Source organism: Bos indicus x Bos taurus, chromosome 7, assembly GCF_003369695.1.
Source record: "Bos indicus x Bos taurus breed Angus x Brahman F1 hybrid chromosome 7, Bos_hybrid_MaternalHap_v2.0, whole genome shotgun sequence".
In the NCBI taxonomy this organism is placed as follows: Eukaryota; Metazoa; Chordata; class Mammalia; order Artiodactyla; family Bovidae; genus Bos; species Bos indicus x Bos taurus.
In genome coordinates this window covers 64,873,831-64,895,562 of record NC_040082.1, presented here as the reverse complement: position 1 = coordinate 64,895,562, position 21,732 = coordinate 64,873,831, and the positions used below count along the sequence as shown (strand labels likewise).

Genomic DNA, 21,732 nt, shown 5'->3' with positions numbered 1-21,732 from the left:
GAGCCAGACATCCTGGAATGTGAAGTCAAGTCCTGGGTGTTCATTGGAAGGACATGCTGAAACTGAAACTCCAATACTTTGGCCACCTGATGCAAAGAACTGACTCATTGGAAAAGACCCTGATGCTGGGAAAGATTGAAGGTGGGAGGAGAAGGGGACGACAGAGGATGAGATGGTTGGATGGCATTACTGACTCAATGGACATAAGTTTGAGTAAACTCTGGGAGTTGGTGATGGACAGGGAGGCCTGGCATGCTGCAGTCCAAGGGGTCACAAAGAGTCAGACACGACTGAGTGACTGAACTGAACTGAACTGGGATCTAGTTCCTCAACCAGGGATCAAACCCGGGCCCCCTGAATTGGGAGCATGGAGTCTTAGCCACTGGACCACCAGAGAACTCACTGCAAATTTTTTTTTTTTTTTTAAAGAGGGTGTCCCCCTCCCTTGGCCGCTAGCAGCTCTCACTGCAAATTTTAATGAACCTTTTAATAAGTTGAAAAGAGATCACAATATCATAATAAAGAAATTATGTTTTCCTTTGTTTTTCAAGTCTATTTGGTAAATACAAAATCAGGCAGAGTCTTGGTAAAATACCAAGCAATCTCATTTTGTGTTTTGAATAATATGACAACCAAGAATTTTGGTAGTGTTTCTCTTCTGGGTCATACATAAATAGAAAAAGTTTGTACTACATAAAAGGCACTATCAGATTGAACTAGGAACCTGAAAGAGTGCTGGCAGTTGTTTAAAGGAATAAAAAAAATTAACATTTAATATGATATAGTTTTGATACTTTATAAGTATTATAAATATTTTTATAGCTAATTAACAGAACATATTTTTAATCATATAATGGACTACTTTTTTTTAAAAATGTCAGACATTTCATTAAGAACTCACTTCAGGAAGCTAGAGCAGTCTAGAAAAAAACTGACACTTAGATTACATGACTAGCAGAGGAACTGACACTTAGATTACATGACTAGCAGAGGGCAGAGATCAGTAGAAATACAGTATGGGTCATATGACAGGATGTGTTACCTACTCAGTAATCATGGCAAGTAAAAAAGCACGTAGAGAAGAGATGACTTTATAATTCCAAATCATAACATCACATGAACAGAATTTTTAGAAGAAAGAAGAAAACTATTAATGGTTTGCTAACAAAACAAAGTTGGATGATGCTACTGTGGACTAACTACTGTCGTAACAGCTCATGTTATGTTTCTGTTGTACATAAAATTAAAAGGGAAGACTTGCTAATTTGTATTTTTTAAGATTTAAAAGAGAAGACACTACCAGAAAAAAAGTCTGTTCCTCTTCAAATTCTTCCCCTTACAATGGCCATCTCCATCCTAAAATCAGAAACCAAGCCAGTAAGAACCAGGGATAAGAATATAAATACATGTTGCCAAAACTTTGACTATGTTTATGTTAAATTATACATAACAATATATTCTATATAAACTACTAAATGATAAACATGCTGGTCAAGCCAAAAGATTTCCTTCAATATTTGGCTCAATTTCCATCATTTTAAACATGTTTCATGATATGTTCAATTAAATACTGCTCCAGAATGTCCAGCATAAAACCAAACCCATGTTTCATGCTATCAAGTGTACTTGCTTGCTCAGAAATGTCTGGTGCTCCCAGACATCGGAATCTCACTTTACTACACATTTAGAAATCTTTCTATCTATAAAGTTCTGAACCAAAGCTAAGAATGACCAGTAATCAAACATGACTGAGATAACAGGTCATCAAATAAAATCATATGACCAAACATAAGCTGTAGTTTTATTAGGATGTACCAGTCAGGCAATTTTTATAAATTAATGTTCAAATTAAGAAAACATGAAACATTTATAGATTAATAAATTTAAAAACAAATTTAGGTTGAATTTACACATAACTACAGAGGATTTATGATCTATCTGTAGAATTCTCTAGTCAACGTTTTTGTGTATGTAATATTAATAAAAAGGATTTTTTTAACCATACAGTGTGATTCTGGGGTTCCCTGAATTTTCAGCTGCTGCATTTTCTACTCTACATCTGGCAGGTTCTTCTTCCTTTCAGTTTGTGCATTTCCTGTATTCTAAAAAGTAAATAGAAACAGGACCTTAATTGAGGAAATGGTGAGTCTTTGGCTAAGGAAATACAGCCACAGATAAGTACTTGTACTTTGCACCTGGGAGCTATTTTATACGGCACAGGGAGACTACTTAGCAAAGGAGTCCTTATTATCATCATAAGACAAAACTCAAGGAGGCTTTTCTGTGGACTCTTCTTTCTTGCCTAACTCACTCAGCAGTAATTGGAATTTCTCTCTAGGTCATAGAATCTATTGAATACATGCCTACACTATTAACTGGGAAGTGCCTGGATGTGATTTAGTAAGTCAGAAACAAATCCGTGAATAGAACAAATAAGCTGCCATTCCCTGTCTTAAGTTTTTAAAAGCATATCATATTCTCTCACGCGCTAAATTAACAACCTATCAACTTGAAATTTAGGACATTTTCTTAATTCTGACATTAATTTATTAAAAGCATTTGAATCAGCCTCATATGTAATTTCTGTCACTTGTCAGAACTGTATTTGAATGACTAGTGTTGGGTTGGGTTTTTCCTTACCATCTTATGGAAAACCTAAACAAACTTTTTGGCCAATCTGATACATATAAACTATAATTATCATTGATGACTTCTGGATATTTCTAATAACTACAACTGTTTCACTGTTACTCTTAAAAAGATCATCTTTTCAGGAGTTCTACATCATGTGCACAAAAAGGGATTTTCCCTTCCTATTATGTATTTTTAAAATGTCAGAACTGTCTTAAGAGTTCCTTTCTTCCTGAATTAAAATGTAATTTTAGTTCTGAGGGCTTTCACAGCACGGTAGGACAAACACATGTAGCACATTACTAGTCCACCCAAACTCAAGACCCTTACCTCATCCGATTATTCAAAAAATGTGCAAATGGTGTGCTGTTCAACATGCTGTGACATCAGTAAGTCACCCAGGTTTAAACGTTTGAAGTCACCTTATTCTTTTTTATAACAAACTAAAAAATAACCATTAATGCCTTTCTTGTTCTATCTAGACAATATTTCTTCTCTGCAAAACTGATTGTGGAGTTGTCAACAAGTTCAAGGCCAGGAATAAGGCCTAAATGTCACTGTGAAAGTATATCTAACAGTGTCTGATAATTCTTACCTAATGTTTTAGAAATTAATAGACTTAGTTAAAAATACCTTCTTACATAGTTTCAGATGATGGTTTCTATTTTTATAAGTTCCTCAAATTTCCTTAATAAGTATGTGCTAATTTTATCACAAATAAAAATGTAGTCAATTTTATTTAGAAAATAAGAAACCAAGATAACAAAGTTGATGACCTCACAGGTGTACAGGATAGAAGGCTGTTAATATAATTTAATTCAGTGGATGCTCAGCACAATCCCTTTCCCTTAAAAAAAAAAACTTTAAAAAGTATTAATTTATAATAGATACTGATCGCTTCAAGATCCCCAAATGAAATTCAAGCTTATCTGATACTTAGCTGAGAGCATATCTTTGTGAAAATAGGACAGTAGTTAGAGAGCAGAGATGGGGGAATAAATTGGAGGAAAAAATAGGAAGAAAAAGGCTAAAGACAAAATATATATGTTCTTGTGGCCAGGATAATCCTATGTTTATACCACTATTCCTTTCCTCTGGCATGGTTTACCTACCACCAAGTAGTATACATAACACACATACTATTTTCTCTGGGTAGCATATATTCAATCACTCAACATTCAAATGAGGGTTCAAATTTACTACCCTCAAAAATAAGACATTTTTTAAAACCTTTATAATTTTCTAGGAAAATATAGTTCTGTTTCTAGAGGTCAAAGATTACAGAATTTTGAAATTTTATCTAACTTTCCAACAGTAATAACTAAAATTATATACTAAGTCAAATGTTCTAAACATCATTACTTAGTAAAAGCTATCAATAAAAAGTTTTACCTCTTGTTTTTCTTGATATTGATCTGCATTAAGTAAAGTTGGTATTTTAGATGAATCCGTTCTCTTTGATTCCCTCTTCAACACTTTTATCTGTTTCACTTTTGCAAAAATATATATGAGAACTTGTTACTCTTACCTTGAAATTTTATTTTCCTTTTCAAGAGTTTCAAATGGAAATTCTGATATCCACTAAAGTCAGTTTCTCAGTTTATTATAAAGGAACTAAACAAATCATGAGCTGTAATGGTATAAAATATCAGTCATAAATGATTTGTTATATAATTTTACAAATAGTCTACCAGTCTGTCCTCTAAATAAAGAAGACATTTACTTTTAAAATTCTGAGTATTACTGTTAAATGGATCAGATAATTCCTCTTGAGCTGTGCAAGTACTATTTTCTTGCTATTATATTATCTTTTCACAAGGTGTCACTGTTCTTCAAAGAAATGACTGCAAAAAAAATGAGTTTCATTTTATGAGCTCAATACATGTTATAAAATCTTAATTGACTAAATCCTTGAATGGCTGAAGCACACATACATCATTCCGGCTATTACATGGGCAAGTTATCACAGAAAAACAGAGGAAACTGCAATTACCCTAGGTCATATACTAAACCAAAAACATCTTCCTCAAATACTATTCTAACATTTCAACAAAATTGAGCTAATAAAATTTTTATTTTAAAAATTTTCTTAACCCTTCTTTAAAATTATCTCCTTTAAGTCTTACCCTTTATTTCACTATGGAAAATAATTTTTTTCATCAATGAAAATATTTTGCCTAGCAATATACTCCATTCTGGGGCTTCCCAGGTGGCGCTAGTGGTAAAGAACCTGTCTGCCAGTGCAGGAGATGTAAGAGATGTGGGTTCGATCCCTAGATCAGGAAGATCCCCTGGAGAAGGGCATGGAAACTCACTCCAGTATTCTTGCCTGGAGAACCCCATGGAGCCTGGAGGGCTACAGTCCACAGCTTCACACGGAGTCAGACACGACTGAAGGGACTGAGCATGCACACACACACACACACACATACTTCTTTCTACCTAAATCATAAATGTAAGTTATATTACCAAAAAAGTTTTTTTAAAATATTCTATCTGGAGATTTGTAAAACTATGCAACAAATGTGTACCTTCCATTCCTTTCATCTCCTTTGATTGTATTATGAAAGGCAATTCTGGGAAATGGAATTCTTTCCTGTCAGATCTGGGAAAATTCAGCTTCCTTTTGTTTCCATTTGCCATTTGGTCAGTTTGGCTGGTTCGCTCATTAAACACACACTTCTCCATTTGGCTCTAAAAAAAACAAACAAACAAGAGTTAATTTGAAGAAAGGTGTGTAACTACTTACTGGATGAGGAGCCAACAAATTCCAGCCTTTTGGATGGTGTAAGATAGGCATAAAATTAGTCTTTGCAAGGTTATTTTAATAATTAAGAAGTAGAAGAGAGGGCTTTCCCTGGTGGCTCAGTGGTAAAGAATCCGCCTGCCAATGCAGAAGACAAGGGTTCAATCCCTGGTCTGGGAGAGTCCTACATGCCACGGAGCAACTGAGCTGGTGCGCCACAACCACTGAGCCTGTGCTCTAGAGCCCGAGAGCCGCAACTACTGAGCCCACACGCTCTAGAGCCCGTGCTGCACGGCAAGAGAAGCCACTGCAGTGAGAAGCCCGGCACTACAGCTAGACAGTAGGCCCTGCTCGCTGCAACTGGAGGAGAATCTGTGCAACGGTAAAGTCTGAGCACAGCCGAAGATAAATCATTTTTTCTAAAAAGACGTAGAAGAGAGTATCATCAAACATATAAACGGATCAAACTCCAATAAAAATTTCATAAATTTTTTTAGCTTACTCAATATTCTGAGAATAGTCTTGATCATGAGAGTCACAGTCTCAACTTTTAATTTTTTATCCTATTCATTGCACTCTGATTTTGAACAAACTGCTCTGGTTCATTTTATTAATAACTTATTTTTCAATTTACAAAATGATGTGCTCTGGACACTGGGAAAACCCAAAGGAAAAAATTACTTGTAAACTCAGCATTCTGGAAAAACTTTTGTGCTACCTGTTTTTGCTTATTTTACAACAGATGATAGAAAGTTTCTTAGGTTAATGAATACTTCCACAATGTAATGCTCAGTATCCCATTATGTGGATAAACTCTAACATATTTAACCAGTCACTTGTTCTTGGATGGATGTGTTGTTTTCAATGTCTTATTATTATAAATAACACTGTTTCAATTATAAAGTAAACTATTTTCCTATGTGAAAAATGGGAAATGAATGACACCAATTATGTTTTCTTGGGAAAAGTAAGATGTATTTATTTGGCAATTGCTCTTAATCTATAAAGTAAGATATTAAAATCATTTTTTGAAGTGAAAAATCAAAGAGTCTTGTGATTTTTAAAGGAAAATCTTACCTTTTTTCCCCCAAGTCACTCATTGAATACACAAATCAAGTTATAAGAAATTAACTAAAACTGTGAAAGCATTAAGGAAATGATGACCTATTTTCACTCCAGGGTAAAAGGGAAAAATAAAAGCACATTAAAAAAAAAATGTTAGAGCCCTAAAAACAAAGACAAGGACACAGGGTGAGAGGATAATGCTGAAAAAGGACGTAATTTAATGATGAGGTTCTTGCCTTACTTGAGTGGAACCTGTATCCTCATGCCTGTTAGATATAACTTGTCCAATAGATTGTGAAGACGTACGTCTCTTTTTGGCTCTTTCAGTTAACCTATTATTTAAAAACAAATTAGAAGTTATTAAAATTCCTCAGAAATACTTCTGTTTTAGCTTCAATAATGATAAGTTATACCATGGTAGTCTACTGTTTGAACATGTGCCAAAATGCAATTGTTAGTCCTTAAGTACCAACTACTCTAAGAGGTAAAAACAGAGCAGAGAACAACTCACTCGTGGTGGTGACACCATGCTGTGGGTGGGGTTACTCCAGCTGGCCCACTTGGTCCTTTCTATCTGTTCTGAACCTGGATCTCTTAACTACTGGGTTCATGAATTTCTGAGCTTTTGACCAAGGCTAGTTTATAATTATGGTTATTACAACCATGGCTTGGGAGTTACCTCAAGAACGACTGACACTTGCTGTCTGTAGTCTGTTGTATAGACATGTCCACTTGCCACCTCTGCAGACCCCTAAGCTTCACAACTTACAGCCCAAACCAGCCTGCTAGGATTGAACTAGTCTTCTAGGATGCTGAACCGAGCCTCCTTTTCCATCTAGAGCCATAGCAGTTCCCTAAATTTAGAACTGGCCCTGATGCCTTGCTAGACAGACTCTTGCCATCCATCCGTCACACTGCCCTTGATTAATTAGGTTCATGGTACCAGTGTCTCAAATCTGTATTGGTAGTTGAATCTAAAATTGATCCAGTATGTTGTTTTTCTCCCAAAATATTTGACCTTGAAAAGCTATCTGACTACATAAAATTATTTTCAACTATCTTTTTTCCATTTAGATAATTTGCTACAATAGGAAAATAAAGCTTACTTTGCTATATGAAGGCACATCAATACCAAAAGTGAGGTCACATTACATTTTTCTCTTCAAACGGGAAGTAATTTTTCTGAGGGCCTTTTTTTCAAAATGAGGTTTTTGCAAACTGCATTAGTGAAAAACCACACACCTAGAGCATAGCCAAGAAAAGTTAATTTCTTCTATAGCATTCTTAAGAAGAATTTAGTAATGGCCCATTATATGATTATAATTTCAATACACCTTCCAATTCAGTTTATATACAGACATTACAAACTTGCTTCTTTGAAATACCATTATATAAAAACATTATAAAACTTAGGTCCATTTCCTTCTGTTCATTTTCTGTTAAAACTCACCTTGAATTGGAGTGGGAGAGGTTTGAATTGGGATTTGAAGCCATCAAGTTACTGCTAGTTAGATTGATGGGTGGCATTACCATACCACCTCCAGCACATGGATCGTCTTTCATGCCTATAGCGTTAGTGCTGGGATTGACAGGGTTTGGGGGCTCACTGATTACAGGTTTTGTATCTTGAGACACAGTATGAGCAATTTCAGCTGCAACCTGTTGACAATGTCCACCTTCACACACTATCTTTTTTGGTTCTAAGATATCTCCTTTTCCTCCTTTAACTTTAGTAACTCTGACTTTGATCTCCTTGGGCTTTTTCTCTTTTTCCAATTCCTAGAATAGATACATCCAAAATCTGAGTCAGGAGAACAGTTATTTTTATCACTAGAGTACTAACTATAATACAGTTATACTAGCTAAAAATAAGACCAGTTTTTACCTTTCCCCAAACTGAAGTACTTTGCAGTGTATTGGTATAAATTGTTTTTCTTTCTTCTTTCATAAAGTCATTTTCTTTAGAATTCTCTTTTGGTTTTATGAATGAATTGACTTTTGCTTCTTGGAGCAATTTAGCTTTCAGTTCTGGTATGAATCTGATAAAACAAGCAATATCAAATAATTTTATTTATGTAGATACTGTTTTATCTTTAAAAGACCTTTTAATCAATTAACTTACATTTGAGCTACAGCATAAACAAGTTGTCAGTAATGCATGCCAAGAGATGGCACAATATTTACCTAATACAGGTTGTTTCCTGGTAAAGATACATCTTTCAACAATTTCTCCATGGTAATTTACTATTAATAAAACTTTCACAAGATAGACATATGAATTAGTTTTCTTTTGTGATGTAAAGCTTACTTAATAAAAACACTGCTTTCAATCCTGATAAATGTACTATTCTCTTCAAAGAAGACTCAGGCCACTCTGTCCCTTTTAAGTCCTGTTCTTTTAACAGGGCAACTGAGTCCATGTTCCATGCCACAACAGCTGAAGCCTGTGTGCCCAAGAGTACATTTAAATCCTGTTCTTTTAACAGGACTTTAAAGATGAACTAGTTTCTAAAATCTTACTCTAGAGACATATTTTTGAATTATAATAGAATACATCAATATTGAAGCGAGATTGTTTTGGCTTTAGGTTGACTTAAAAATATATACTTATTTATTTATTTTTGGCTGTACTGGGTCTTCATTGCTGCACACTGCTTCTCCAGTTGCCCTTCTAGTAGAGAGGGGCCACTCTCTAGTTGTGGTGTATGGGCTTCTCTCATTGTAGTTGCTTCTCTCGTTGCGGAGCATGGCCTCTTGGGCACACAGGCTTCAGCTGTTGTGGCCTGGAACATGGGCTCAGTTGCCCTGCGGAATGTGGAATCTTCCTGGACCAGGGGTTGGACCCATGTCCCCTGCACTGGCAGGCAGATTCTTAACCACTGGACCACTATGGAAGTCCTAGTTTGGCTTTTTATAAAAGTTATTTATTTTTAAATAGAAAGTCCAGTTTGTATGGCTCAAAACTCAAAAGGTTATACTGAAAAGTCTCCTTTTCCACCCTTTTCCCCGAGCTACACAGTTTCCCTTCTTGAAGCAGCTACTGCTATCAGTTTGAGACTGAATAAGTTCTACCATGAATGAAATCTTCCCTAGAATTATAATAAAAGGGTAAGTGTGAGATGAAGGGAAAAAAAAAAACCAGTGTGATTAGTTCGGCTGAATAAGAAAATGGTACATTTCTGTTAAAATTTCCTTGCCTTGTGGAACTCAAGAACTTTCACCCTGTGATAGTAAAATCCCAATAGCTAAATATCCAAGAGAAATCAAATGAGTCTATATAGAATTGACAGGAAGCAACTCTTTTATTCAATAACTGATACTTCTCATCAATGGCACTTTTAATATATCTTCTCATTTTCTGTTTTAGAATAAAATTCTTGAAATGCTTCAGGTTCTACTTACTCTCAACAGTTCCCTTTTCTTTGATTTTTTCTACTTCAGTCTATTTTCGATGGAGGTCCTGGACTTTCCTATGCCTGATCCTAACTCCAACACATTTTAAATTGATATTTATGTTTCTGCCTCATACTCCAAGGCAAACAATAATTTTGCAATTAACAAACTTTTCCTGTTTCTTTCAAAGCCCAAATATAAAATGGTGTTTTCTTTTTTTAAAGAAGCATGGCTGATTTATGAATCCACATTGTTAGCATATATTTTAGATACAATGTGGGACAGAGAAAGGCTTTAAGAGCCATGGTCCCTGTCTTCAGGGAACTTCCAGTTTGGTGGGGAGAATAAAACAACAGGAACTGCAACAGATAATAAGTAAAGCAGAGGAAAAAAATCATCTGGGAAATGAATGCTAATTATAATATATAGGTCAGAGATGCTATCAAGAGGAAAAACTGGACTATTCTGAGTCAGGGATCTAAGTAGAAACAAGGCTAAAAAGTATTGATGGTTTATTTAATGTTATCTCTGCCCTATAGTAAGAATTGAAAAATGCATGTGAAGAGCTTAGCTCACTGTATAGGACATAGTAACTGTGTAATAAATGTTAACTGCACTATTTTTATTATTAGAGTTTTCACCATGACATCTGTAAGTCTACCATATATCTAGTTAATACAAAAACTCAGTAAGTTTTTGATAAACTGAATTCTTTTGTGTAACATTAACCTATGTAGCAATTTTCATGGTAGTAAAATTTCCTAATACAAAACACGAAAAAGTCCACACTCACTCAAAATGCTTACTTTTCAATAAATCCATCTCTAGTAAAATACTCATGATGCAAAAGATCGGTAGATGACATCCTCTCAGCAGGATCAATTTGTAAGCAAGCCTAGAAAATGAAAAAAGATTCCATGTTAAAAAAATTCGTAACATGTCTCCTTAAGGTAAATGTTAAATTTCACAAATGCAGGTATAATTAATTACCCAGAGCTAAAAGAGTTCTTGAAAAGATAGAATTTAGACCTCAGGAATTTTTGACAGTGAGTTCTGACCACTTGTTTCCGTAAGAAATTTGTACTTGTAAAGCAGTACTACAGGTTAAATGTCCTATTTCTAGCCAAAACAGAAGTCAGTCTATTTCTGCTGGAATTAGTAGGAATTAATTAGCTCATTTTGGTCCTCTTATCTAGCTCTGTAAGGAAGAAAGTTCATAACTTATTTCCATTTTATAGAGCTAGAAGCATGTTTAGTAATTTGCCAAACTAGAATTTTAACTCATATTGTCTGATTCCTAATTCAATGCTTTTTATATGGCATAAAACAATTTCACAAATATCCAAGCCCCCAAATCCTTCAATAACCCATTATCAGAACAGCTATTTTCTGCTTCCCTTCACTTGGGATTACTTCAACTGAGAACCAAAAAACCCCCACAAAACAAAGAGACAGTGAAGTAAGAGTATCAGAAAATAAGTTGTATATAATGAATCTACATATAATCAAATAATCATAATTAGAATACATTAATGCAAATATTAAAGACATAATTTGAATAAAAGCCATTTGCCTGATAATTTTCATTCTTCCTCCAAAAGAAGGCAAAACATACTAATAATAGGTAACTTTTATTTATGCTTATTATGTGTTTGTCATACAACACTCTGTCTAGTCTTTTCCTATTGCCTGATCCCAGCAACAACCCTACAAGGTGGGTACGCCTACTATCTTCATTGTAGAGATGAGGAGACTAAGGCCCAAAGAGGACAAGTAATTGGTCTAAGATCTCATAAATGGAAACGATAGTTAAAATCCAGAATGTATAAAGTAATTGCACAGAACATTACACTTCTGATTATTTCACAAAGTCTAGTTTAAATTGATTCACAGACAAAGTTATAGAGATCTGCTATACAAGAATTTGCATATAGTTAACAATATCATACTGTACATTTTAAAATTTGGTTAAGAGGATAGATCTTATGTTACGTGGTTGGTTTTTTTTTTTTACCACAATTTAAAAAAATTGACTCATAAAGTCTATTATCGTCTTTATGATGTGAGAATAGTCATATCCTTAAGACTGAAACTAGCTAAAAGTATGTGCTTATTTTAGAACGTTAATAGTTACCCATCAATAAAACTTAGGAAGAAAAATGCTAAAAGGTCACAGCCAATTGGAAGCAGATAAATATTCCTTCTGTAAACAGTATAATTTACAGAAGTTAAACGTTTGCCCTGGTTTGGAAAATGTAAAATATGACACTTTGAGAAACAGACTGGCTGTTGTCCCTTGCAAAATAAAAACGCACACCTACACAAAGACTTAGAAGTGAATGTCAACAGCGATTTTACTTGTAGTAGCCAAAAAGAGGAAACAACCCAAAACAGGGAAACAGATTTTTTTTAAAAATTGTGATATGTTCATACATGGAATATTACTCAGCAATCAAAAGGAATAAACTACTGATACACACAAAAACATGAACTGAATCTCTAGACTATAACGCTGAGTTAAAAAAGACTGACATAAAAGGGTATATACACTGTTTGATTCCATTTACAGACTATTCTAGAAAATACAAACTATAGTGGAAAATAAATCAGTGGTTATTTAGGGACAGGAATGAAGGGAAAAATGGATGACAAAAGGATGCAAGGACATTTTGGGAAGTGATGGAAATTTTAGGTATGTTGATTGTAGTGGTGGTTTCACAGGTATGTATACATTTACCAAAACTCATCAAATTGTACATCTGAAATCATGTAGCTTACTGTATAGAAATTATACCATTATAATATTGTTTAAAATTTTTAAATCTATGAAAAAAAATACATGCTCTACACCAGGTATAAAGATGTATTTTAGGAAATTCTTTGGCGGTCCAGTGGTTAGGACTCAGCGCTTTCACTGCCAGGGCCCAGGTTCAATCACTGGTTGGGGAACTAAGATCCCACAAGCTGCATGGTGTGACCAAAAAAAAAGATGTATTTGAATGTTATAATACTCAAAATTGTACTTGTAATAGAATAAGGAGAGAAATCAGTGAAATACAAATATACCTCAGCATGTATAAGCAATCTGTCTATGATAAATGTGGCATTCCAAATCACTGGATTATTCAAGTTGAAAAAAGTATTTAGAACATATAAAACAGGACACTAATATGATTATTTGGCAAGTCAATGTAAAAGTATACTTTAAATCACAAATAGTTTAAGGATTCTTAAATAAGAACTACAAATGACCAATTAATGTCAGTAACATGTCCAACTTCCCTGTAATGAAGAAAGCGCAATTTTTAAAAATATACTTTATTTCTGGTTAATTAAGTTGCAAATATTTTTAATATATAATATTCAATGTTAGACTGAGAATAGAGATTTATACCCAATGCTACTTGGGTATAAATCTATAAAATCTTTCTGGAGGGAAAAATAGCTAGGTATGCCAAAAGTCCTAACAAGTATAAACCCTTTGGCCTACCAGTCACACTTCTAGGAATTTATCCCAAGCAAATAATACCACAAGTTCATACAGACATATAAAAGATGTCTACTGTAGCATCTTTACCAGCAAGGGAAAAAACCTGAAACCTAATGTCCAAAATTTCAAGATAAACTATAGTATAGTCATACAATGAAACACTATGCAAGCACTAAAATTATGACACAGCTCCATATTTACTGACATGGCAGTATGCTTAAACTATAATGCTAAGTGAAAATAAACAGGTTACATAGCAGTGTGTAAAGTAAGACAGGGCTTCCCAGGTGGCTCAGTGGTAAAGAAACTGCCTGCCAATGCAGCAGATGCGGGTTCCATCCCTGAGTGGGGAAGATCCCCTCAAGAAGGAAACGGCAATGCACTCCTGTATTCTTGCCTGGGAAATCCCATAGACAGAGGAGCCTGGAGGGCTACAGCCCATGGGGTCACAAAAGAGTCAAACACAACTTAGTGACTAAACCACAATAAAGTATGACACCTTTTAAAAAGCATAAACAGTTATGCATGTATTTGGTTGGGAAAAGTATATAAACCAAAACATCAACAGTAATTTTTCCTGGATTGTGGGGGTTGGGAAAATGTTAACTTCTCTATCAAGTATTCTATTTTGTTATGATCATTATGTATTCTTTGTAAAATCAAAACTATGACATGAAAAAAAAGAAATTAAAGTGGAAAATGTAGCAAAAAAAAAACTGATCCTTTAATAAACTCTAGTTCTTTACAGTTACCAAAGAAACAACTTTCTTCCTTTGATAAGTCTTTAGATGTTACATGTCATGTTTTGTTTTATCTAAAAGACAGCAACAACAGTTAACATTAACAACATTTGTTGACAGCTTATTCAAGGCTCTGTGCTAAGAAGGTTTCTACCATTAACTCATTTTATCCTCCAGCTCCAGAAGATAAATATTGTTAATGTTTTTTATAACTCAGTAAACTGAGGCATGGAGATTGACTTGCTCAAGTTTATGGAGCTAATTAGTAACAGAGCTGGGTTTTAAAGAAAGTTCATGTGAATTCAGAGCCCCCTCTCATAAACACCATGCTATACTTGCTTTGAAGTTAGATTACCACTTTTTTTAAGGGCTGTACATTAGAAGTAAGACAAGTTAATTGACCCTGGGAAAGAAAATTGGCTGGGAAGAGAAAATAAACAGAAGCAAGTAGCTCTCTCACTTCTTGAATTCTATTCTAAGTATGCTGGTATATTTATTATGCAGTTCAAAATAAAATTTAAATTTTAAACTAATTTAAAAGTGCTATATGTTTTTGTTTTCTCCAACTCAACCTGAATTTTGGCACTGGTATATCCTCAAACAACATTACAACTATAGCTGCCAATGCCTTGACATACCTTAGAATATCACTGTACAAGGAAGAAATCTCTTGGGTAGACTGCTGGGAAGACTGGCTGTTAAGAGGTGTTGATCAACATGGTAAGTCCTTAACATTTTCCAGTTTATCCTTAAAAATTTCCAGTTTATCAATAAAATTGGAATTAACAAAAAAGAATAGACCAGATTATCCCAGGGGCCTTTCAGTTCTAACAGTCTGTGACTTTTAACTTCTCTGAACTAAAGACATAAACACAGAAGAATATAGTAACTTTGAACAGTTAATATTACTCCATGAATCCTTTTGGAATGTCATTAAAGTCATATCTTAAAACTGTATTATAATTTATGCAAATTTCCAAGAAATAAGTCCTTAATCTCTTAACATACATGAACTATGTCAGCCAACAATCCATTTAGCTTTGGGTATTTTTTTCTTGCACTTTTGGGATGTTGAACTTGAGGAAGGACCACCCCAGCAAAAATGGGACTCTTGGAAAAGATATTCTGCAAGTGAGGTGTCAAATTGCCTGAAAAGAGAAAAAAATACATACATAAGAAAACAGGGATATTATTCTACAATCAAAATAATCAAATTGTTATATGGTCTGCATCAAATTACTAAAAGAAAGAATAACAATTAAGTTCTCTCAATTTTTAAAAGTTGAACAAGAAACTATCTTCTGAATATAGCATAAGGAACTACCTTCTGAATATAGCATAAAAAAGTGAGTTCCCCAGTAATCTGTTGATAGGACATAGGCAGTAGAGAATAAAAAACCACAGGTGCATTTTCTTTTTTCAAAATACAAGACATAATATATAATGCTTACATTCAAAGTTTTACGTATTTCTATAAGGGTATCAAAATGGTTTATCTAGCAAGTGTTTATCAGCAAAGTCTTATTCAAAACAGCTAAAATACTAAAATTATATAGAAATAAAAATATTGTAAAGAAAAAACAAGGCTATAGATTAGTAGCAGAATGTAGAGAACTATAAATAGGAGTGGAAAGAGCTAAGTTCTACCACTAGTTTTGCTCTTAACTAGTTCTGTGACCTTGGGCAAATCTTCCCTTTCTGTATCTTGGTTTTGTCATTTGTAAAACGACAAAACTGATCCCATCATCTCTAGAGTTCTCTCACCATTAATCTCATAACCAGAATTTTAAATATGACAGAAAAGAGTATGATGCTTTAAGGGTGTGAACTGTATCTTTAACCAATATTTATCCAGATTCACAGATTTTAGAGTTGTTCAAAGTACCTACCTCATGATCCTGTAATTCTATGTTTATGTATAGCTTTCTCATCACAAAATAGGTTGCTCAAGCTCCTCAATCAGAAATATATCTTTGAAACTCCATGAGCAACACTAACCATGAAAATGTTTGGGTAGTCAAAGCAGATCATCAAATAATTCAGCTATCATCAAACATATTTTTGAATAAGATATTTAGCTATCTGCTTATCTACTGTGGTTAATAAAAGTTTTCTTAGTAAACAACTGGTTTTCTATTTCTAAGCACTTTAAAAGAGCATCAAAATCAAAATCAATTCTATTATTTAAAAGTCCTCTTTGAAAGAAGCAAATATTTGTAGAAGTCAAAATTTTATAACAACTTTCAGACAAACTGAAGTAGGTTCCTATTTTACTATTTTTCTTAGTATCAACCATCAACATGGTACAGCTATTTGCATCCAGGCAAAAAAATATATTATTTTCAAAAACAGAATTTTTCTACATTTTTTTTATCAGCCCAAAGCATCCATCTACTTTCATCTATCAAAACAGTATGCTTCCTTATTCTTATAAAGAGAGACTAAATTTGAAAATCAAGCAGAATTTATCTGAAAACACTTATTTAGGCATTTAACAGTACATTTCAGTAATACCTACCTACTTTTAAAACAATTTTATGAAGTAAATCCAAATCAGAGCTGCTAGGAAGATAGGGATTTCCAGTGGCCATCTCAATGATCATACAGCCCAGAGCCCAGATATCCACAGGTCTGAAACAGACAAGAATAAATCACTCTTTCATGGAGAAATATATAAAACATCTTTTCTTAAAAACCCTTTTTTTTTTGGCCATGCTGTGCAACTTGCAGGATCTTAGTTACCCAACCAGTGATTGAACCTATGTCCATAACCTTATCTTACACCACTTATAAAAATTGACTCAAGATGGATGGAAGACATAAATCTAAGAACTAGAACTACAAACCTCTTAAAACAGAGGCCTTTCACAGTCTTGGACTTGGCAAAACCAAAAGCATAAAAACAGACAGAATGAACTTCATCGAAATTAAAAATTCTGTTTCTCAAATGACACACACCATCAAGAAAATCAAGAGACAACTAAATAAGAGAAAATATCTGCAAATAAGTATCTGATAAAGAATTTATATCTAGATATACAAAGAATTCTTACAATTTAATAATAAAAAGCTAGTCCAATTTAAGAAAGGGCTAAGGATCTGAATAGAAATTTCTCCAAGGAAGATATATAAATGGTCAATAAGCACATAAAAAAAATCAACAATGAAGTCCAAAAATCATTAGTTATCAAGGAAATGGAAATCAAACCCATAAGGAGATACCACTTTACACCTATAAGGATAACTAGAATCCAAAAGTCAGATAATAACAAGTGCTGGTGAGGATACAGAGGAATTTGTAACCCTCACACTCTTGATGGTGTCTTTACATTCTTCAAGATTCATTATTTGTTTATTAGATTGTTGTTTCCTATACTATTTTTACTGATTCACAACAGACTGAGGCCTTTCTACTTTTTGAAATATCTAGTACAATTTAAAAATTATTATTTGTCAGTGTTTGCAAAGACTTTGCCATACTCAGGAACTAGGAAACTTGTGATAACACTGCCAGAGTAGATTTTAAAATGTCTGCAGAATCTAGAGTCTACAGAGAAGCAAGGAGGCCACTCTGTAAAGGGTGGGGCACAGCTTAAGGCAAGCATGGATGGCAGCCTGAGAGATTTCTGCATAAGTTTCCTGGGGCTGGGGCCACTCAGCTCCAAGGGGCAAGTGTGGCAACATCAACAGCAGCAGGATAGATGTCTAGGGTCTCTCTGCTCTATTTGGGGGTGTCCCTTTTCTCTCCCAAGCCCAGATGCAGAAGGCAGAGTTTGTCAGTAGTTCAGGTGACAAATAACACCAAGGGAAAAAAAAGATGGCTAGGAAAGGCCAGGCAGGATCCCCAAGTATACATACTTTCCATAAGAGGTATCTTTTAATACTAATTCTGGAGCTCTATACCAGCGTGTAGCCACATAGTCCGTATAAACATCTCCAGGAGCTGCTAGCGTTCGTGCAAAACCAAAATCACAGAGTTTAGTAATTCCTGATTGGGATACTAAAATATTCTCAGGTTTTATATCTCGATGAATGATCTAAAAAACAAACAGAAGATGTAATACATTGAAATGAGATTTCATTATCTAGAACATTTCTCAACAATTAAGAGAAAATCTAGCTAATTAAGATAGTAAAGTTATTTTCTTACCACATGCAAAGGATTAACTACACAGTGCAAAAATATGTAACTATAAATAGTTGTGTGTGTGTACTCAGTTGTGTCTGACTCTTTGTGCCCCACTGACTGTAGCTCACTAAGCTCTTCTGTGCACGGTATTTTCCAGGCAAGAATACTGTAGTGGGTTGCCATTTTCTACTCCAGGGGATCGTCCCAACCCCTTGAAAAGATAATAATGAAGGTAATACTGAAAAGATAAATCACATTCCTAAAAGAAAAATAAAAAAGAACTTAATGGAAAAAGTTTAACTTTCCATTAACCCCATGTCACACTTCAGGTACTGCCCCTTGTCTCATTTCCTTCATAGCTAAACTTCTTGAAAACATTATTTTTACTTATTCACTTTCTGATCACTCATTCACTGCTCAAGTGGAAGGTGAGCAATCTTGTCTTCTGCTCCCCCATTCAAACTGCCCTAGCAACTCTATTCAATGCTCTGCAGAAACCTAAATGGGAAGGAAATCAAAAAATGTGGGAATATATATATATATGACTCACTTTGCTGTGCAGCAGAAACTAACACAATTTAAAACAACTATTTGCTTAGTCCCCTAGTTGTGTCCAACTCTCTGTGACCCAAATGGACTGTAGGACACCAGGTTCCTCTGTCCAGGGAACTTTCCAGGCAAGAATATGGGAGTGGGGAGCCATTTTCTACTCCAGGGGATCTTTCTGACCCAGGGATCAAACCCGCATCTCTTACATCTCCTGCATTGGTAGGTGGATTCTTTACCAATTGTGCCACCTGGGAAGCTCGCAAAACAACTATATTCCAATAAAAAATAATTTAAAAAAGTGTCCAGGCCAAAGTCATCAACAACTTCATTGTTGCTACATCCAACAGACACCCCTCAATACATATCTTGCCAGATGTGAAGTGAAAATTGCTCAGTCGTGACCTACTCTTTGTGACCCTCATGGACTATATATAGTCCATGGAATTCTCTAGGCCAGAATACTGGAGCTGGTAGCCCCTGTTCCCTTCTCCAGGGGCTCTTTGTAACCCAGGGATCGAACACAGGTTTCCTGCGTTGCAGGCAATTCTTTATCAGCTGAGCCACCAGGGAAGCCCTCACTAGACATCTTAGTGTAAAAATATAGGCAACCACTCCATTCCTGACTTCTGGGACCAGTTTCCTCCAATGGCAGTTTCTTTTTCTCTGTCTGTAAATGTAGGGTTCTGGTCTTAGGCTTCTCTTCTCATGCATCTTGTTTCTTGCACAATCTCATCTACTTTTTTTTTTTTTTTAGCACTTTCTTTACTTGGTTATGGGAATACCATATTCTTTTGGGCTTCTTCCCACCTATGGCTGTTTCATCTCAATCTCACCTACTCTTACAGGCCTTAGTGACTATCTATATACTAATGATTTCCATATTTCTATCTCTAACCAAGATATTTCTCTTGGTTTCCATAAGAAGAAGAAGCCTGCAAGAAGTCCCATAAGGCTGACCCACACACTCCCACAAACTCAGATAATTAAAAACTAAATGGACTATCTTCTCCCCAAAACCCATTTGTTCTTAAGAGTCCTTTAGCTCAGTGAATGGAACCAACATTGACCTCAAGGCTCAAGCCAGAAATCAAGGCACATTTCTCCCTCAGGTCCCATATTCTCTCCATCCACTTCTCTCCCTAGTTCAAGGTCCCTCAGCTCTCTCATCAAAATTACCTTACTAAATGGTTTCCCTGAATTCCCTCTGATCCCCTCCCATTCATTGCCCACAATGAAATCTGAGTATTATTTTAAAATCATGTGTATGATTATGTCACTCCTTCAAGGATTCCCCATGCCATAGGACAAATCTGAAGCTACATAAAATGGCTGGTAAGGACTTACAGGATTTGGCCTCTGCTCACATTCTCAGCTGTTCTTCCCTAGCCTATAGAATATTAGTTTCCCAATTTTCCAGGTTTGTGTCATCATTTGCATTTGCTAATGCTGTTCCAGCCGCCTAGAACACTGCCTCGCCAACTATTTCCTTATGTCTCAGCTGAGATGTCTGCAATAGAGGTTCCTTTTACATATTATTCTACATTTCCTCCTTCACAGTTATTTGTCGTGCTTTATTATTATTTGCCTATTTACTTGTCATTCCCATTGGACAGTAAGTTCCATGAGGGTAAGATGTGTATCTGTTTTGTTGAGGCTATATCCCCCATGCCCAGTACAGTGCCTGAAACAAAGAAGGCGTTTAAAAACTTTATCAATGCATTAAGCATACTCTCATCACCAGCAAAGTATCATAGCACAAGTGAAAATATCTTGGTGACAGAATTCTGGGATCTTTCCTTTTTTATATAACTTATTGCTATAAGCTTTTGGGTTTAGCTTTTGTTCTGCCTCAAGTCTTCCTCCTAATTGGCCAAATAATTATCTTAGGGTAATGAATCAGCTTAAAGGCACCATCTGTAAAACTTTGTTAGTCCCTCTTTACTTTCACAACTTTTACTGAGTGACTACTACATGCCAGGTACTATACCAAGATCTGAGAATATAACATGAGCAAAAGTAGACATGGAAAAGCACTTTAAAATATCACTTTACATATTCTGCCTACTACACAGCCGTGACCCTCCTCCTCAGTACTCTGCTGCTGCTGAGTCACTTCAGTCGTGTCCAACTCTCTGCAACCCCATGGACGGCAGCCCACCAGATGCCCCATCTTTGGGATTCTCCAGGCAAGAACACTGGAGTGGGTTGCCATTTCCTTCTCCAATGCATGAAAGTGAAAAGTGAAACTGAAGTTGCTCGGTCATGTCCGACCCTCAGCAACCCCACGGACCACAGCCTTCCAGGCTCCTCCATCCATGGGATTCTCCAGGCAAGAGTACTGGAGTGGGGTGCCATTGCTCTCTCCTCCTCAGTACTCTAAACATGCATAAAGATACACTCAGTTGACACCCTAATATGTTCACTCTATTTAACAGTTAACACCCTGACTACATGCAGAATTTTGTTATCTTTGAGAATCAAGCACTCTCTGAATTCCAACTTCTAAAATTCTGTTTTAACAACATCCTCTTTGGTCTTTGACAATCACACTGAGACCTCTATAAACAGTATTTCTATGTGTGTAGATTTTCTCTAATTTTTCTCATCAATGTTTAATAGTTTTCAGTGTATAGGTCTTATTTTCTCTAAGTATTTTCTTTTTTGATGTTATTACAATGGTATTTTTAATTCAGTTTCTGAGTTTGCTAATACACAGAAATACAAATAATTTTGGTATATTGATCTTCTATCCTACAATCTTAATAAACTTACAGCTTAGTTCTTTTTTTAAAAAATACTTTTATTTATTTATTTGGCTAGTTGTGGTATGTGGGATTTTGTTTCCAGACCAGGAATGGAACCCGTGCCCCCTGCATTGGAAGCATGGAATCTTAACCACTGGACCACCAGGGAAATCCCAAACTTACAGCTTAGTTCTTTTAACTTTACTGTAGATTCCATAAAATTTTCTACAGAAATGATCATGTCA

At 35.1% G+C, this 21,732-nt stretch overlaps 1 protein-coding gene across 2 annotated transcripts in view; it reads right to left on the bottom strand.

Moving 5' to 3' along the window:
• Positions 1-369: 369 nt before the first annotated feature.
• The window catches only part of CDKL3 (cyclin dependent kinase like 3), a 32,968-nt gene continuing 11,605 nt past the window's right edge, over positions 370-21,732 (bottom strand). The window contains exons 3-12 of one of the 2 annotated variants that reach the window (XM_027546490.1): positions 17,924-18,102; positions 16,584-16,696; positions 15,074-15,213; positions 10,642-10,730; positions 8,328-8,481; positions 7,893-8,221; positions 6,684-6,774; positions 5,163-5,325; positions 4,024-4,121; positions 370-1,356 (exon numbers count right to left, since the gene is read on the bottom strand). In XM_027546490.1, coding sequence (XP_027402291.1) covers positions 1,297-1,356; positions 4,024-4,121; positions 5,163-5,325; positions 6,684-6,774; positions 7,893-8,221; positions 8,328-8,481; positions 10,642-10,730; positions 15,074-15,213; positions 16,584-16,696; positions 17,924-18,102 — 1,416 coding nt within the window. In that variant the 3' untranslated portion in view covers positions 370-1,296. Of the gene's footprint in view, positions 2,103-4,023; positions 4,122-5,162; positions 5,326-6,683; positions 6,775-7,892; positions 8,222-8,327; positions 8,482-10,641; positions 10,731-15,073; positions 15,214-16,583; positions 16,724-17,923; positions 18,103-21,732 lie in introns of those variants that run through there. The other variant, XM_027546491.1, reaches the window with a different exon arrangement.